Source organism: Crinia signifera, chromosome 5 (genome assembly GCF_055691185.1).
Source record: "Crinia signifera chromosome 5, ASM5569118v1, whole genome shotgun sequence".
Taxonomy (NCBI): Eukaryota; Metazoa; Chordata; class Amphibia; order Anura; family Myobatrachidae; genus Crinia; species Crinia signifera.
This window is the reverse complement of record NC_139221.1, coordinates 264,276,906-264,291,333: the sequence shown is the minus strand read 5'-3', so window position 1 is coordinate 264,291,333 and position 14,428 is coordinate 264,276,906. Positions and strand designations below refer to the sequence as shown.

The 14,428-nt window shown below is 45.4% G+C and overlaps 1 protein-coding gene across 1 annotated transcript in view; it reads right to left on the bottom strand.

Annotated features, from left to right (window-relative positions):
* The window catches only part of CHN2 (chimerin 2), a 302,557-nt gene that overhangs the window by 152,036 nt on the left and 136,093 nt on the right, over positions 1 to 14,428 (bottom strand). The window contains exons 5-6 of the mRNA XM_083188957.1: positions 12,136 to 12,249; positions 11,567 to 11,852 (exon numbers count right to left, since the gene is read on the bottom strand). Of these exons, the coding sequence (XP_083045083.1) occupies positions 11,567 to 11,852; positions 12,136 to 12,249 (400 nt within the window). The remainder of the gene's footprint in view (positions 1 to 11,566; positions 11,853 to 12,135; positions 12,250 to 14,428) is intronic.

Below are 14,428 nucleotides of genomic sequence, written 5' to 3'. Positions count from 1 at the left end.
GAGCCAGTTTTAAGGCTGGTGCCCGGTGGCAGATGACTCCATTGCCTCCGCCACTGCTTCTCCACACAATTCACTCTTGCTGCATGCTAGAGACAACCACCACCATACTTCTAGTAAAAAACAAAAATTACAATCAAATGGCGCTGAAAGGGGCCGCACTTTCCTTCCTTCTTACGTTCCAAATGATGTCACAAATCCTCAAACAAATCTTCCAAAATTCCTCTCCATAAAGGACATGTAATAAATAAAACAGAAATAAAAAAACACAATGTGTAGTCCTGTTTCAGTCTAAACAAAGTGGGATTCTGGGATGAAATGTTCTCTCTCCTCTTCCCCTGTGATGTTAATTCTTTAAGGTACAAGTAAACATACATGTATACTTACATGCAAAAGGTAGGTACAAAGCACATCAAGGTATCTTTCAAATAAGGTTTTCTTACTTGTATGCTTACATTCATATATGTGGGGATCCTCACATCAAGGTTTCTTTAGTCAGAGGCATACTCTCAATGATGGTCCAAAAAGTTTAATTGGTAAAAACACTTGCAGTTTTTTTTTTTAATCCCCAAAAAATATTATATCAGATCTTAGGAAATCACATATGATTTCACCTTATAATAACCTTATGGTCTTTTCCACCTTGAAAAAGACCATAAACTCGAAACGCATTGGTGCAGTGTTGCCAGGACTTATATATCTAGACTGCGTGTGACCATCAGAACTGGTGAGCAATCCCGGGCTAAGTAACATCTGTAGTTCTCCCAGGAAAAGGTCATATGGGATCTGATATAATATTTTTTGGGGATTTAAAAAAAAAAAAACTGCAAGTGTTTTTACCAATAAAACTTTTTGGACCATCATTGAGAGTATGCCTCTGACTAAAGAAACCTTTATGTGAGGATCCCCACATATATGAATGGAATGGGATCATTTGTCAGACTGCATTTAGGTCTACAGTCATTAGGTCGACCCCACTAGGTCGACTGGCAGGAAGGTCGACCTGACTTAAGGTAGACATGGTCCAAGGTCGACATGACTTAAGGTCGAATTTGCATACAGGTCGACATAAGGAAGGTCGACTGGTCATAAGGTCGACATGGGTTTTTCACTGTTTTTTTATCAGAATGTCGACACAGTCGACATGGACACAGTTGGCAATGAGAATCGGACCCTCGCGTCGCTCGCTATGCTTCGGGCACGGTGCCTCGCTGCGCTCGGCACACTATTTTATTCTCCCACCACGCCCTAGTGGATGGTAGGGCATGAAATACCGCCTGTCGGCACATGTCGGCTCAAAAAACAGTGAAAAACCCATGTCGACCTTATGACCAGTCGACCTTCCTCATGTCGACCTTTATGCAAATTCGACCTTAAGTCATGTCGACCTTGGCCCATGTCGACCTTAAGTCAGGTCGACCTTCCTGCCAGTCGACCTAGTGGGGTCGACCTAATGACTGTAGACCTAAGTTCATTCTAATAGATGACCGCATCCCATATGAATGTAAGTATACAAGTAAGAAAACCTTATTTGAATGATACCTTAATGTGCTTTGTACCTACCTTTTGCATGTAAGCATACATGTACATTTTGTGACACGTGGTGAACCTTAAAGAATTACCCTCACAGGGGAAGAGGAGAGAAAGAACAACATTTCATCCCAGAATCCCACTTTGTTTAGACTGAAACAGGACTACACATTGTGTTTTTTTGTTTCTGTTTTATTTATTACATGTCCCTTATGGAGAGGAATTTTGGAAGATTTGTTTGAGGATTTGTGACATCATTTAGAATGCAAGAATCATTCCCTAACTGTGGGGTGCTTTTCCTGTTTTGTATATATTCCTTACCACCATACTTCTACCCCAAGCAAGATCTGCAGAGAGCCAAAGTAATGTTTTCTTAGCCCCAGAGAAGCAGGTGGGAATAAGGGTGGAAAGACACAGTGGGCATGAGCCTGAAGGCACATGGAGGAATGAGGATGGAAAAACATGGGGGGCATGAGTCTGGGTACACACTGGGGTTTTTAAAAAGCCAGGAGAAACATATGTGGAGCATAAGGCTGGAGAGACATGGGGGGGGAAGAAAGAGAGATACAGTGATGTCATGAGTCTAGAGAGTTAGGGGGGATAAAGATAATGCTGGAGAGACACTGGGGAAGATGAGGCTGAAGAGGCACAGAGGGAATGAGGCTTTATGGCAGCCATAAAGCTTGTGAGTGACATCTCAGAAATACTAGCACATTTTAGACATATAAATTGTCTTCACTACTTGCATTCAAATCAACCTGCAGATGCTAGAACTAAAACCCATACCTCCCAACATTTGCAGACAGTGGGTCGGGACCGGGTGCGCGCCTTCGTCGCGCAGCATTTTTCTGGGGGCGTGGCCTATCGGAAAGGGGGCATGGTCTATGCCGCGAGGCCACGCCCCCAATTTTCGCTGCGGTGGGGTCATGCCCAGCCAGCCCCCAGCCCCTCTGCCTGCAAGAATAGATGCTGTGCGCATGCGGACAACATCTATTCGGTGTATTAACGGACGACAGGGGGGCACTCCCAACTGCCCCTGCCCCCCCCCCCGCCGCGGGACACTGTCGGCGGCGGGAGGGACACGGGAATGTCCCAAAATATCGGGAGGTTCCCGCGATAAGCGGGACAGTTGAGAGGTATGAAAACTTCATAATATATATTAAAACGGCATGTAGAACACATGGGGCCTTATTCTAGTTCACTCTTTCTGACAAAATCCTTCTTAGATGGACAAAACCATGTGCACTGCATGGGGGGCAGATGTAAAATGTGCAGAGAGAATTAGATTTGGGTGATTTATTTTGTTTCTTTGCAGGGTAAATACTGACTGCTTTATTTTTACACTGCAATATAGATCTCACTTTGAAGTAAAACCCCACCCAAATCTAACTCTCTCTGCACATGTAACATCTGCCCCACCTGCAGTGTACATGGTTTTGTCCATCTAAGAAGGATTTTGTCAGAAAAAGTGAAACAGAATAAGGCCTATGGTGAGAACTTAATGTTTAAGTAAAAAGTTCAAAGTTTACAGCAGGCACACACCTATTTGTGTTACGAGTACAGTATTGCACCTCCCTCTATTCACTTTCTGCACATGCCACAAAGCATTGAACCTGGAACACCTGTGTAAAGTGTACGAATGACACAGAATTTCCTTTGTGCTCCACTTCACAGGAATTTCTGGACTACGTTCACAACCCCCCACGCTTCACTTAGAATAATGAAACAAATCTTACACTGTGTATCTTTCTGTTTATCTCACATTACATAACCAGTTGTATTGATTGCATATTGTGTTGTCATGTTTAAGTTAATTACATCTTTATTCCTTGAACCTATCCAGTTTGGCAAAAGTGCTCATTGATGCTGCAATTATTAACAGTAAGAAAACCAGGTACAACTAAACATCGAAGAACTGATTCAGAAATTGAAAATGCTAAATTTCAGATTCGTTAAAGGCAAAAGGATCCACAAATTAGCCACGGTTCTGCAAATTTCAGTTGAATATACTGACCAGAGTCGGTGGCAAAGAGTAAAAAGACAAGGAAAAAAGTGCAACATGTTGCAATGGATGGGGTTAAAATACATTTATGTATTTAGCTTCAAGGTAAATACTGGCTGCTTGTTCATATAGCCCACATGTGCTGCAATTTACATTAAGTTTGGTCACTCCCCTCTCATGTCTCTCTGTTGCATCTGCCCCCCCCCCCCCCTGACGTACAACAAGGTTTTACCAGGGTCAAATTCACCACTGTTTGTTTTATTCCCAACTCTGAGGGATACATTTAGATGGGAGTTCTAGTGAAGATGTTGCCATAGCAACCAATCAGATTCCATTATGTATTTTTTTCTAGAAGGTGCTAAATATTGGCCGCCTAGTGACTCCTGATTGGCCATTAGTCGCCACTAGGTGGCCAACAGTGGTATTTAGGAGGAGGAGCCGCAGGATGTAAATACAGACATCCTGTCGCTTCTCCTCAGTCTGTACTGGTGTCGGGTAGTCGTTTTTGTTTTTGTTTTGCCAAGACCATGGGATGCCTACTTGGAACGAAGAGGACTTGATCTACACCGGAGGACCCTGGCAAGTATGGATTGCTTCAACAGGTACCCATATGGATATCTTTAGGACCATCAAGTGGACGCACCGATACCTACCTACGTGTCAAGGTAGGTAAGTATCTGTATGTGTGGGCTCTGGGTGTAATAAAGTTTTAGTTTAATTGTGTGTCAATGTGTTTAATTTACGATTTGTATTGCTGTGGAACTACAAGTTCGAGCGGGCCCTTTAATGCCCCGCATGCTGGGACTTGTGGTTCTCCAAGTCCTTGCATGCAGGGGAGGCTTACTGGGACTTATAGTACCACAGCAATATACAATCGATTATTCTTTCTGGGCAGGTAAATTCTGGAGGGGGGACCCCTTCATTGGGGAGGTCCCAACTTCCCCAGGACCCCTGTCCAGGCTGACCGGTCAGGGGGTAATGCTTTGGCCGGGGGACTTGTATAAAAAGTCTCCCGAGGCTGTAACATTACCCTGCTGGCTGGTTGGGCCTGGTGCTTTTTCTTGAAATACAGAAGAACCCTACTAATTTTGTCTCCGTATTTTGGGAACTAGGACTGGCCCTTGGGCCTGGTACTGGTTTTAATAAATAAAGGGAAGCCCTATTTGTTTGGTTCCCTGATTTTTTAAAACCAGGACCGGCTCTTTGAGCCTGGGGCTTGTTATGCCCATGACTGATCTGTGCAGGCTGCCGATTAGTATTTTTATTTAGAGGTCGTGTATACGACCGCCAAATACGAATATGACTCAATACGACATCGATCAATACGAATCTTAAAAATACGACACCTTTGTAAATGATCCCCTGGAATACGAATTTGTAAATGAAATACTCCACCAATAAAATTCGTATATGACTAACCGTATTCTTAGTAAATTTTGCCCTTGTGCTGTCGCTCCTGAACATCGCTTAGTGTATGGGTGGTTTAAGAGTAGACCGTTTCTATGGCTGAGGGTCCCCTTTATCTTTGTCTCTCTGCTATAGAATCACACTTTCCTTCAACCCTGGAGTGCACCAAAGCCTTCACAGATCATACTGTACAGTGCTTCTAATGCCCCTTTCAGACCGCACTTAAAAACCGGTATTTTGCCGATTTTTAACCATTTTAAAACGGTAATCTATGCGGTCTGAATGGTGCAGGACCACTTTACCGTTTTACAAAAGCCGATTTTGTAAAACGGTTAAAATGGAGGGTCCTACCCGTTTCAGACCCGGTATTTTGGCATCAAAATCGGGTCTGAAACTGTATTTAGGACCCAGCCAATAAGCTGGGTCCTAAATTCAGCACAGTGAATATTTAATGAGCTCATTAAATATTCATTGCACTAAACCCCCGTGCAGCTGGTACCTCCTGAGGATCCCGGTAGTATGGACGGCTGGCTGCGCTTATGAAAAAAAAGGGACATTCAAAAAATGGCTGCCCCATAATGAAACCAGTTTAAAAAAACTGTCTTTCGTATGGGGGCAGCCATTTTCCGAAAGTCACTTTTCTTATAAGAAAGACTGGCTTTGACCCTGTATTTGGAAAGTTTCCAAAAACGGGTCTGCCAGTGTCCAAAAAAACGCACTTAAACGGTAATATACCGTTTAAGAGATGCGGTGTGAAAGGGGTTTTACCTGGCAGACCCGTTTTTGGAAATGTTTTCAAATACAGGTTCAAAGCCAGTTTTGCGGTCTGAAAGCAGCATAAACAATACGATGCTCACAGGCACATCTACTGATGTTGTCTATTGTGCTGCCTATGATCTTGGCCTGATATTGATTGATTTGCCAGAGCAGCGGATGAGAAGTGGGAGAACAGATCCCATACATATGGCATTATTTCACAGTGCCAGCTTGGGTGCAGTCCAGCACAGACACAGACAAAGATAGGGTGCTACAAAGCTCTGCCCCGTTTCCCCAATGAAAGGTTCCTAATGAATTGCCTCCGATGACAGAAATGCTGCCTGCAAAGTGTAATTTAATTTGACATATTCTTGTTGGAGCAGAATAAAGAGTACAGATTTACACTAAAGATAGTTTACTTTTTAGTTTAGGCCATAGTAGAAAAAATTTCATAAATGAGATTCTCATACTACAACATGACCACTAGAGGTCAGGGCTGTGTTGTTTTTCATGTAAGCATGAAGTCCTGCTTATAGAATTCCAGTATATAGAACCTAATTTCTATGCATATATTTCACACTAGGGGGGTACATTTACTAAGCAGCATTTGGCAAATTATTTGAATCTACTTTAGAAAAAGGCAATAAGGCAATAATATTAAATAAAAAAATCAGTAATGTTTTTTTATTTCATGTAATTGGTCCTTTAAATCCAGTGGTATAATATTGGAAACCAATGATAATACACAGTAGCAGCGTTACAAAAGTACTGCTTGGTAAATTTACCCCAATGTGTTTTCTGTGGCCTACGATTCAAATTAGGTTTAGGGGAAGCTTTAGTATCAGTGGTTCAGTTTATATAGTATCTTTCTAAAACATTTTGGAACAAATTAAAGCACATTCTAATTTTTTAGATAAATGTTATTAAAGTAAAACTTGGATCTTTCAGTACAATAGTGAGAAAAAACATCAGTCTATGGACCGCACCATAATCACCAAAAATGACAGCACATCAAAGCAAGTCTACATTCAAAGCTTTGTTTTTGCTGTGAGCTATGTGCAAAATAGCCACTCAAAACGCCAGTGTCGCTCACAGAAACTGTTCCTTTTTGGCGCAATGTTTAACAAAACGGTACTTGTTTCCTAGCACGGCGCCCATCTCATCGTATACCATTACACTAAATAAGGTATATGATGGTATGCGATGCGATATTGTACAATAAAATATTGCATCGCATTGTATGCCATTTAATGGCATACGATGCGATCGTATACGATTTTTGATTGTACAAGCACCCTGATAAGTCCTTACAATGTTAAATGCCCCCCCCCCCATAGTCAACGCCACCCCCAGGATCAACGTCAACCCGAAGCGAGGCAAGTGCAGCGAGCCTGCGAGGGGCGGCGGTACGCGTCGTCCGACCTTTTCATACCCCCACTATCCACGTCAGTGTGGAGTTGATTTTAGATAGTGTGGCGAGCGCAGCGAGCCCCGCGGAATACGAGCCTGAAGCGTGGCGACACGCAATACATGTAAAGTAATCCGTGTCCGCTTACCACGCTTCGGGCTCGGTGGCTCGCTGCGCTCGCCACACTGTCTGGAGTCAACTCCATGCGGACGTGGATAGTGGGGGTATGAAAAGGTCGGAGGACGCGTACCGCTGCGCTCGCCACACTTTGGGTTGGCATTGATAGTGGGGGTGGCGTTGCCAATGGGGGTGCATTTAACTTAAAAGCACCCATCAGGGTGCTTGTACAATTTAAAAATCGGATCGCATCGCATCGCATGCCGCTATATTTCATGCGATGCGATTGTATAAGATGTAACACAATCAAAATCGGGGGCGCCGTGCTAGGAAACAAGTACCAACAAAACTTTAATTAATTGACTTCAGATCCTTTGCCGGCAATAACTAAAGGGATTTATATTCCTCAACTTCGACCCTGACATTTTTAGCGGAAATTTTGCACATCTCTCACAGCAATGCTGGCACTCAACGGGTTAATCTTATACTACCCAACATTCCAAAAACTGAAATCAAAGACATATGGGCATACTGAATTAGCCAAGTGAGGTACAGCTGACATGTTGTACTGCCTGATGCTATTCAAAAGCCAGAAATGTGACCTGGCTGGTGGAGTCAGGCATTCAGGCAGCACATATATGATACAGGAACACCTACAGAAGAATCATCCTGCAGGCCTAACAGTCTTTGCATGCACATCTCATGTGCTTTTACTCATAATTACCTCAATGACATAGTGACATAAACCTGCCCAAAGGGAAGAGAAGTTCTCCATTGACTGAAGTACTCGCTAATTTCTTTACCAATAAAGGTCGGAGAAGTATGAACTCAAATTGCCTGTGAAATTCATGAACTGTGTTACTTCCATGAGTCAAGTTTAAGTAAATCACATCAGTGCTCCAAGCAGAGGAGAACACACCAAAGGCCGCTAGCACTTGTAACAGTTACTTGATTTGAGTTGAAGAACATGCAACGTTTCTGTGGGCATGCCCTGCTTACAAGTATGTCTGTATTCCTTCACTTATTTTACACAGCCCACTAATAAGTAATAGTTGAAGAACATATATATATATATATATATATATATATATATTAATATACAGAATTTTCTTATAATGCGGGTGCAGCTTTCACCCCTCTGCGACAATGGCCTTTTTTATGCTCTTCTGTAAGTCAAACACTTTTTGGTACATGGTATTGTACCAAAAACTGTTGGGAATAATATCAGGACTCGCACATCCATGGGTAGCGGTCAAATGGTGTGATTCCATGATAATTGCATGATTGGTACTCTTTACCTACCACGGCGCCCATCGCGGGCATCGCGGCCATCGCATGCACTAAAAAACGGGTGCGACGCGATGCCCGCGATTTCCCATAGGGAACAATGTTAAAAGTGTGATTGGACGCGATTTTAGTGTTCAATGCCTCAATGCCCGCGATTTTTCCATAGGAAACAATGTTAAATGGGCCACAGAGCCCAAATAGTCCCCCTGAAGTCTGAAATGGCCCCCACAATTGTTAACGTCACCCCACGATCAACGTGAACCCGAAGCGTGGTGAGCGCAGCGAGCCCGCGAGGGGCGGCGGTACGCGTCCTCCGACCTTTTCATACCCCCACTATCCACGTCGGCGTGGAGTTGAGAATAGAATAGTGTGGCGAGCGCAGCGAGCCACCGAGCCCGAAGCGTGGCGAGCGCACGCGGATACCTTCACAGGTAAACGCGTCCCTTCGCGGGCTTCACAGGTGTCCGCGTCCGCTCGCCACACTATTCTATTCTCAACTCCACGCCGACGTGGATAGTGGGGGTATGAAAAGGTCGGAGGACGCGTACCGCTGCGCTCGCCACGCTTCGGGTTCACGTTGATCGTGGGGTGGCGTTAACAATTGTGGGGGCCATTTCAGACTATTAGGGCTCTGTGGCCCATTTAACATTGTTTCCTATGGAAAAATCACGGGCATTGAGGCATTGAACACTAAAATCGCGTCCAATCACACTTTTAACATTGATCCCTATGGGAAATCGCGGGCATCGCGTTGCATCCGTTTTTTTAGTGCATGCGATGGCCGCGATTTTTTACCCCCGATGACCGCGATGGACATCGTGGGCGCCGTTCTAGGTAAAGAGTACCGCATCATTTGACCCTGTTCTTTCATTATACATTGACTGGATTTTATCATGAGGGGCAGGGGCCTAATGATGCATGTAGTCCATCCCCTTCCTCATCAGCTGTTACCTGCGTCTCCCAGAGAGGAGTTTATCCAAGTAGGACTGTAGCTAGTGCCATCACCAAGGCTCTCCTGCGCACAATGAAGAATGCAACCTTGGCAGTTCTGCCGGCAATGCTTCAGGCAGTAACTGCAGACTGACCAAAGGAAAAGCGGTACTTCTGTACTTTCACGGCGCCACTAGAAATCGCGGTCATCGCGGGCATTGAATGCACTTAAAAACGTCCGCGACGCGACCGACGCGATGCCCGCGATTTCCCATAGAGATCAATGTTAAATTTCTCAATGGACCCGATTTTACTGTTAAATGCCTCAATTGACACGATTTTTCCATAGGAAACAATGTTAAATGGCCCACAGAGGCCAATTAGCCACCCTGAAGTGTGAAATGGCCCCCACAATTGTTAACGCCACCCCACGATCAACGCGAACCCGAAGCGTGGCGAGCGCAGCGAGCCCGCGAGGGGCGGCGGTACGCGTCCTACGACCTTTTCATACCCCCACTATCCACGTCGGCGTGGAGTTGAGAATAGAATAGTGTGGCGAGCGCAGCGAGCCACCAAACCCGAAGCGTGGCGAGCGCAGCGAGCCCCGCGAGGGGACGCGGATACCTTCACAGGTAAACGCGTCCCTTCGCGGGCTTCACAGGTATCCTCGTCCGCTCGCCACGCTTCGGGCACGGTGGCTCGCTGCGCTCGCCACACTATTCTATTCTCAACTCCACGCCGACGTGGATAGTGGGGGTATGAAAAGGTCGTAGGACGCGTACCGCCGCCCCTCGCGGGCTCGCTGCGCTCGCCACGCTTCGGGTTCACGTTGATCGTGGGGTGGCGTTAAAAAATGTGGGGGCCATTTCACACTTTACGGTGACTATTTGGCCTCTGTGGGCCATTTAACATTGTTTCCTATGGAAAAATCGTGTCAATTGAGGCATTTAACAGTAAAATCGGGTCCATTGAGAAATTTAACATTGATCTCTATGGGAAATCGCGGGCATCGCGTCGGTCGCGTCGCGGCCGTTTTTAAGTGCATTCAATGCCCGCGATGACCGCGATTTCTGATCTAGTGGCGCCGTGAAAGTAAAGAAGTACCGGAAAAGCTGCCGGGAACAATCTAGTGAAGCACCACAAAAATGCCTGGTGGAAGTTGTGAGTCCCAGAGACCTTGTAGACCATCAGAGAGATCACCAGCATTTGGGAACAGTTGATATCAGCATGGTGTAAGGATGAGCCCCAGAGACCTTTTAGACCATCTGGGAGATCACCAGCCGTGGGAAACAGCCAGGAGCAGATTGGAAACTAAAAGCCGCCATGGACAGATTTCTAGAATTTGCCTTCATGGACGGCATCAAATCCAATACTGGTGAAACCAACACCAAAATAGCTGGGATTAATACTTCACTACACCTGTGTAGAGGCCATTGGTTTCTTTATGTTTGGCAGTCTAGTGGCCCCTAGACCTTAAAGCTGCTGTGACAAACCACAAACCTCCACATCTCAAATAATACCCCACTTCCCACCAATGAGACTGAACACAGACCCCATATACTTCATCAAGCAGACAAACAACTCATTTCCCTGAATATCACAAACATCCCCTCCTAGTAGAGCCCCCCAAAAATCCCATAAATTGTTATCCCCCCACATAGCGCCCACTCCTGACCCTTTAACAGATGTTACCATGGATATAGATGGGTGCCCACCTTACATGAGTATTTGCAGCATCAGGTTCTATGCTCTGTAAAGTGGCAAAGTTTGATTATGTGGGACAGTCACTTGCGGACAGGTGAAATAAGCTAGGAGCTTGATGTTTGGTACTTTATCTCTGTCCACTTTACCTCTCTCCAAGGATTAGTAAATAGATCGCCATGTGCTTGTGGAAGCTGCGTGTGTATTTACAGATTCATTCACTTATTTTTGGACTTGGTCTTGGTCTTGAATGACTAGGCTCTTTGAGTGAGTAACAAAAATATGAATGAGCACCAACAATCTTCATAGTAACTACAAGCAATGCACTGACTGCTGATTTAACTGCAAAGTGTCCCAGCCACAGAAACAAACACGGAGGAGTCCCCCTACAGATTCTACTCATGACTGGAAGCGAGAACGTCACCACTCACCTTTTCCACAGAGGTGTTCCCTTCGGAAGACACGTGAGCTTTCTTTGATTCATTCTTTGTCCTGCTCAGCCTTCTCTGAACTTTGTCTTTCAGTAACGATGCGTAGCCCACATGTTCATAAATGGGGTTGGTGGTCATTTTTGCAATATACTCTGCAGCTTTAGTCTCTATGTACAAGGTTATAAGGCCATCAGTTACTAAGTCATGTATTGACTCAAATCTCTTCTCCCCCACAAAGTGCTTCCCATCATAGAAAAGTCTGTAGTTCAACGTCTGGTGACCAAACCTGGGCAAACGGCAGAGGTGTCAGAAACACTGATACACAGCATAAAATGCAAACTAATATCTAGATGAATATCGGTCAGTTAGAATCAGATGCATTTTGGTAATTTTTCCTTATTTAAAAAAATAAACGACTTGTAGAAGTATCCAACGTACAATATATTATACACATATTCTAAATGATATTCAGCTACTTCATGTAGAAAGCTACCATGTTTATACTCAGTCCTATAGTAACGATACAGATGTGTGCTAACCACCATACACCGTGCATGTATATAATATACCTTAAGGCCAGTGTGTAGCAGCCAGGTTGCCTCTGACTTTCCCTAATGATGTACGATCCTTCTGCAGAGCACAGCAGCGCGTCTGCCTGTTCCCGAGAAATGATACCATGAAACCTGCGGAATGACACATACAATGACACTGATTAAACACCAATAATATGAACTGGGTATGAAATACAGGACAAAGCGCTCAATGCTGAACACTCCGTATGAAGTCGTAAGGGGCCAAAGTTAGACATTTCAGACTGAAAACTGAGGCAGTGCATATATTACATAGCTACATCCAGGACAGGTGCATACTGCACCTTGATAACTGCTGTATAGAGTATTTGCTATAAAAGGTGTGGGTGCAGTATGGCGGTCCGACAGGGGGATCCCAACGGTAAGTATCCCGACATTGGAATCCCGACTTACGGTGCTCCAACAGGGAGGCGAGTGCAAAGAAGCCCCTTGTAGGCTCGTTGCACTCGCCACACTGCGGGCTCGGCGGCTCGCTTCGCTCTCCACAGGTTTTATTCTCCCTCTATGGGGGTCATGGACCCCCACAAGGGAGAATAGCCCATGTGAGTTGGGATCCCCTGTCAGAGCATTGGCAGTCGGGATTCCGACGTTGGGATACTGACCATCGGGATCCCCCCCCCCTGTCGGGCAGTCATTCAGCACCCAAAAGGTATACCTGGAAGTCCGCTGAGCGTTCTGTGCAATGCTAGATTGCTCAGAACACTCAGCATGATCGCTCAGCACACATCAATGTGTCAGCACTGTTTGCTGAGCGATCTGTTAGGGCCAGTGTTCTCTGGTGAGAACACTGGCCCCGAAAGATGCTGGCCCCTACAAACACAGTGATGTAGGGGCATTTTCTGAGCGATGTAGTTAAATTAAGTAACATCGCTCAGAAATTGTCTGTTAATCGCTACGTGTGTTGGTCTCTAATGTTGCTGGGATTATTTGATTCAATCACGCCCATGTCGGCAGAGTATGCTGAGATCTGTAACTGAACAGCTGAGTAGCCACTAGTAGCTTATTCACAGTCTGCTATGCGATGATCACACATAAACAAGGTGGATAACGGAGCACTTGGAATTCTCCCAGGGGTTGGACCCCTTTGCTATTGTGGTACACTCCACTACAGTCCGCAGCAATTCTTGTACATGAATGGGCCAGGAAGTGTAATGCTTTAATAAATCTATACTGAGAAGTAATGAGAACAAAGCAGGGGGATGTTTTGCACATATGGAACAAACATTCAGCTATTTTTCCCTTTGGAGCAGTGAATGGTGAACACAAGGTAAATGTTTCCTATGTAACTTTCTTCCTGTTTTCTCTCTTTATGCAGGTACAGCAGCACAATAGCAGAGAATTTGGTGCCAAGGTGCCAAAAATTAGAAAGTTTAACAAATAATCTACCAAAAATAATCAGTTCTCCTATTCAGCGTGCATAGGATTGGAAACAGAACATGTGTGAACTTTATGTCAACGAATGATGGAGGAGAACCAGAGACAGAAAAGAAGAAAATATGGTTTATATTAATTTTTATTTGGGAGATTGAGATTGTGAACAGTCTCCTGGTGGTTACAGCTGGTTACACTCTGGTAGTATCAAGAGATAGTAACATATGTGCAGATGTATTAAGCCTGCTGGAGAGATAGTGGAGATAAAATGGAAGGTGATAACACACCAGCCAATCAACTCCTGTCATTTTTTTTTCGATTTCCTTTGAAGCTTCCTGGGAGGGCTTCATACTATATGGCACTTGATGTGCCATTTTTTACATACGATTTATTTAGCAGCCAAATTTTCTTCTTACATATATTCAGGGTACGGTGCAAGGGTTTGTGGCACCCTAGGCAAAACTTCTGTGCGCCTCTTCAGCGTCCATGCCCCCCTCCCCTGTGGTCGGGAGCGCTCTGCTGGCTCACCTCGAACATGTTGCGGCCGGTAACATCCCAGATGCCGGCCGGGGAGAAATCGGAGCTGGACGAGCTGTCCGAGGGAGTGGCGGCCGGGGATGTGTCCGGGGGGTCCGGCCTATGCACAGCGGAGCAGCACTACAGGTGACAGGCGCAGGCCAGAATGGCAATGCCATTGGGCAGCTTGAGGGCGGGTTGAGGCAGGTAGCCCAGGTCGCGGTTGATCTCCTGTCCCCGGCCTCCTCCTCCGCTTCTTCCCCTTCCTCAGTCAGGTCTTCCCCGCAGTGATAGAAGGCAGAAGGACTCCCCTGGCTGCCGATATCCTCCGGCCCAACCATTTGCTGCGCCCGGCCACCCTCAACCCAAAGCAGCTGCTGACAGG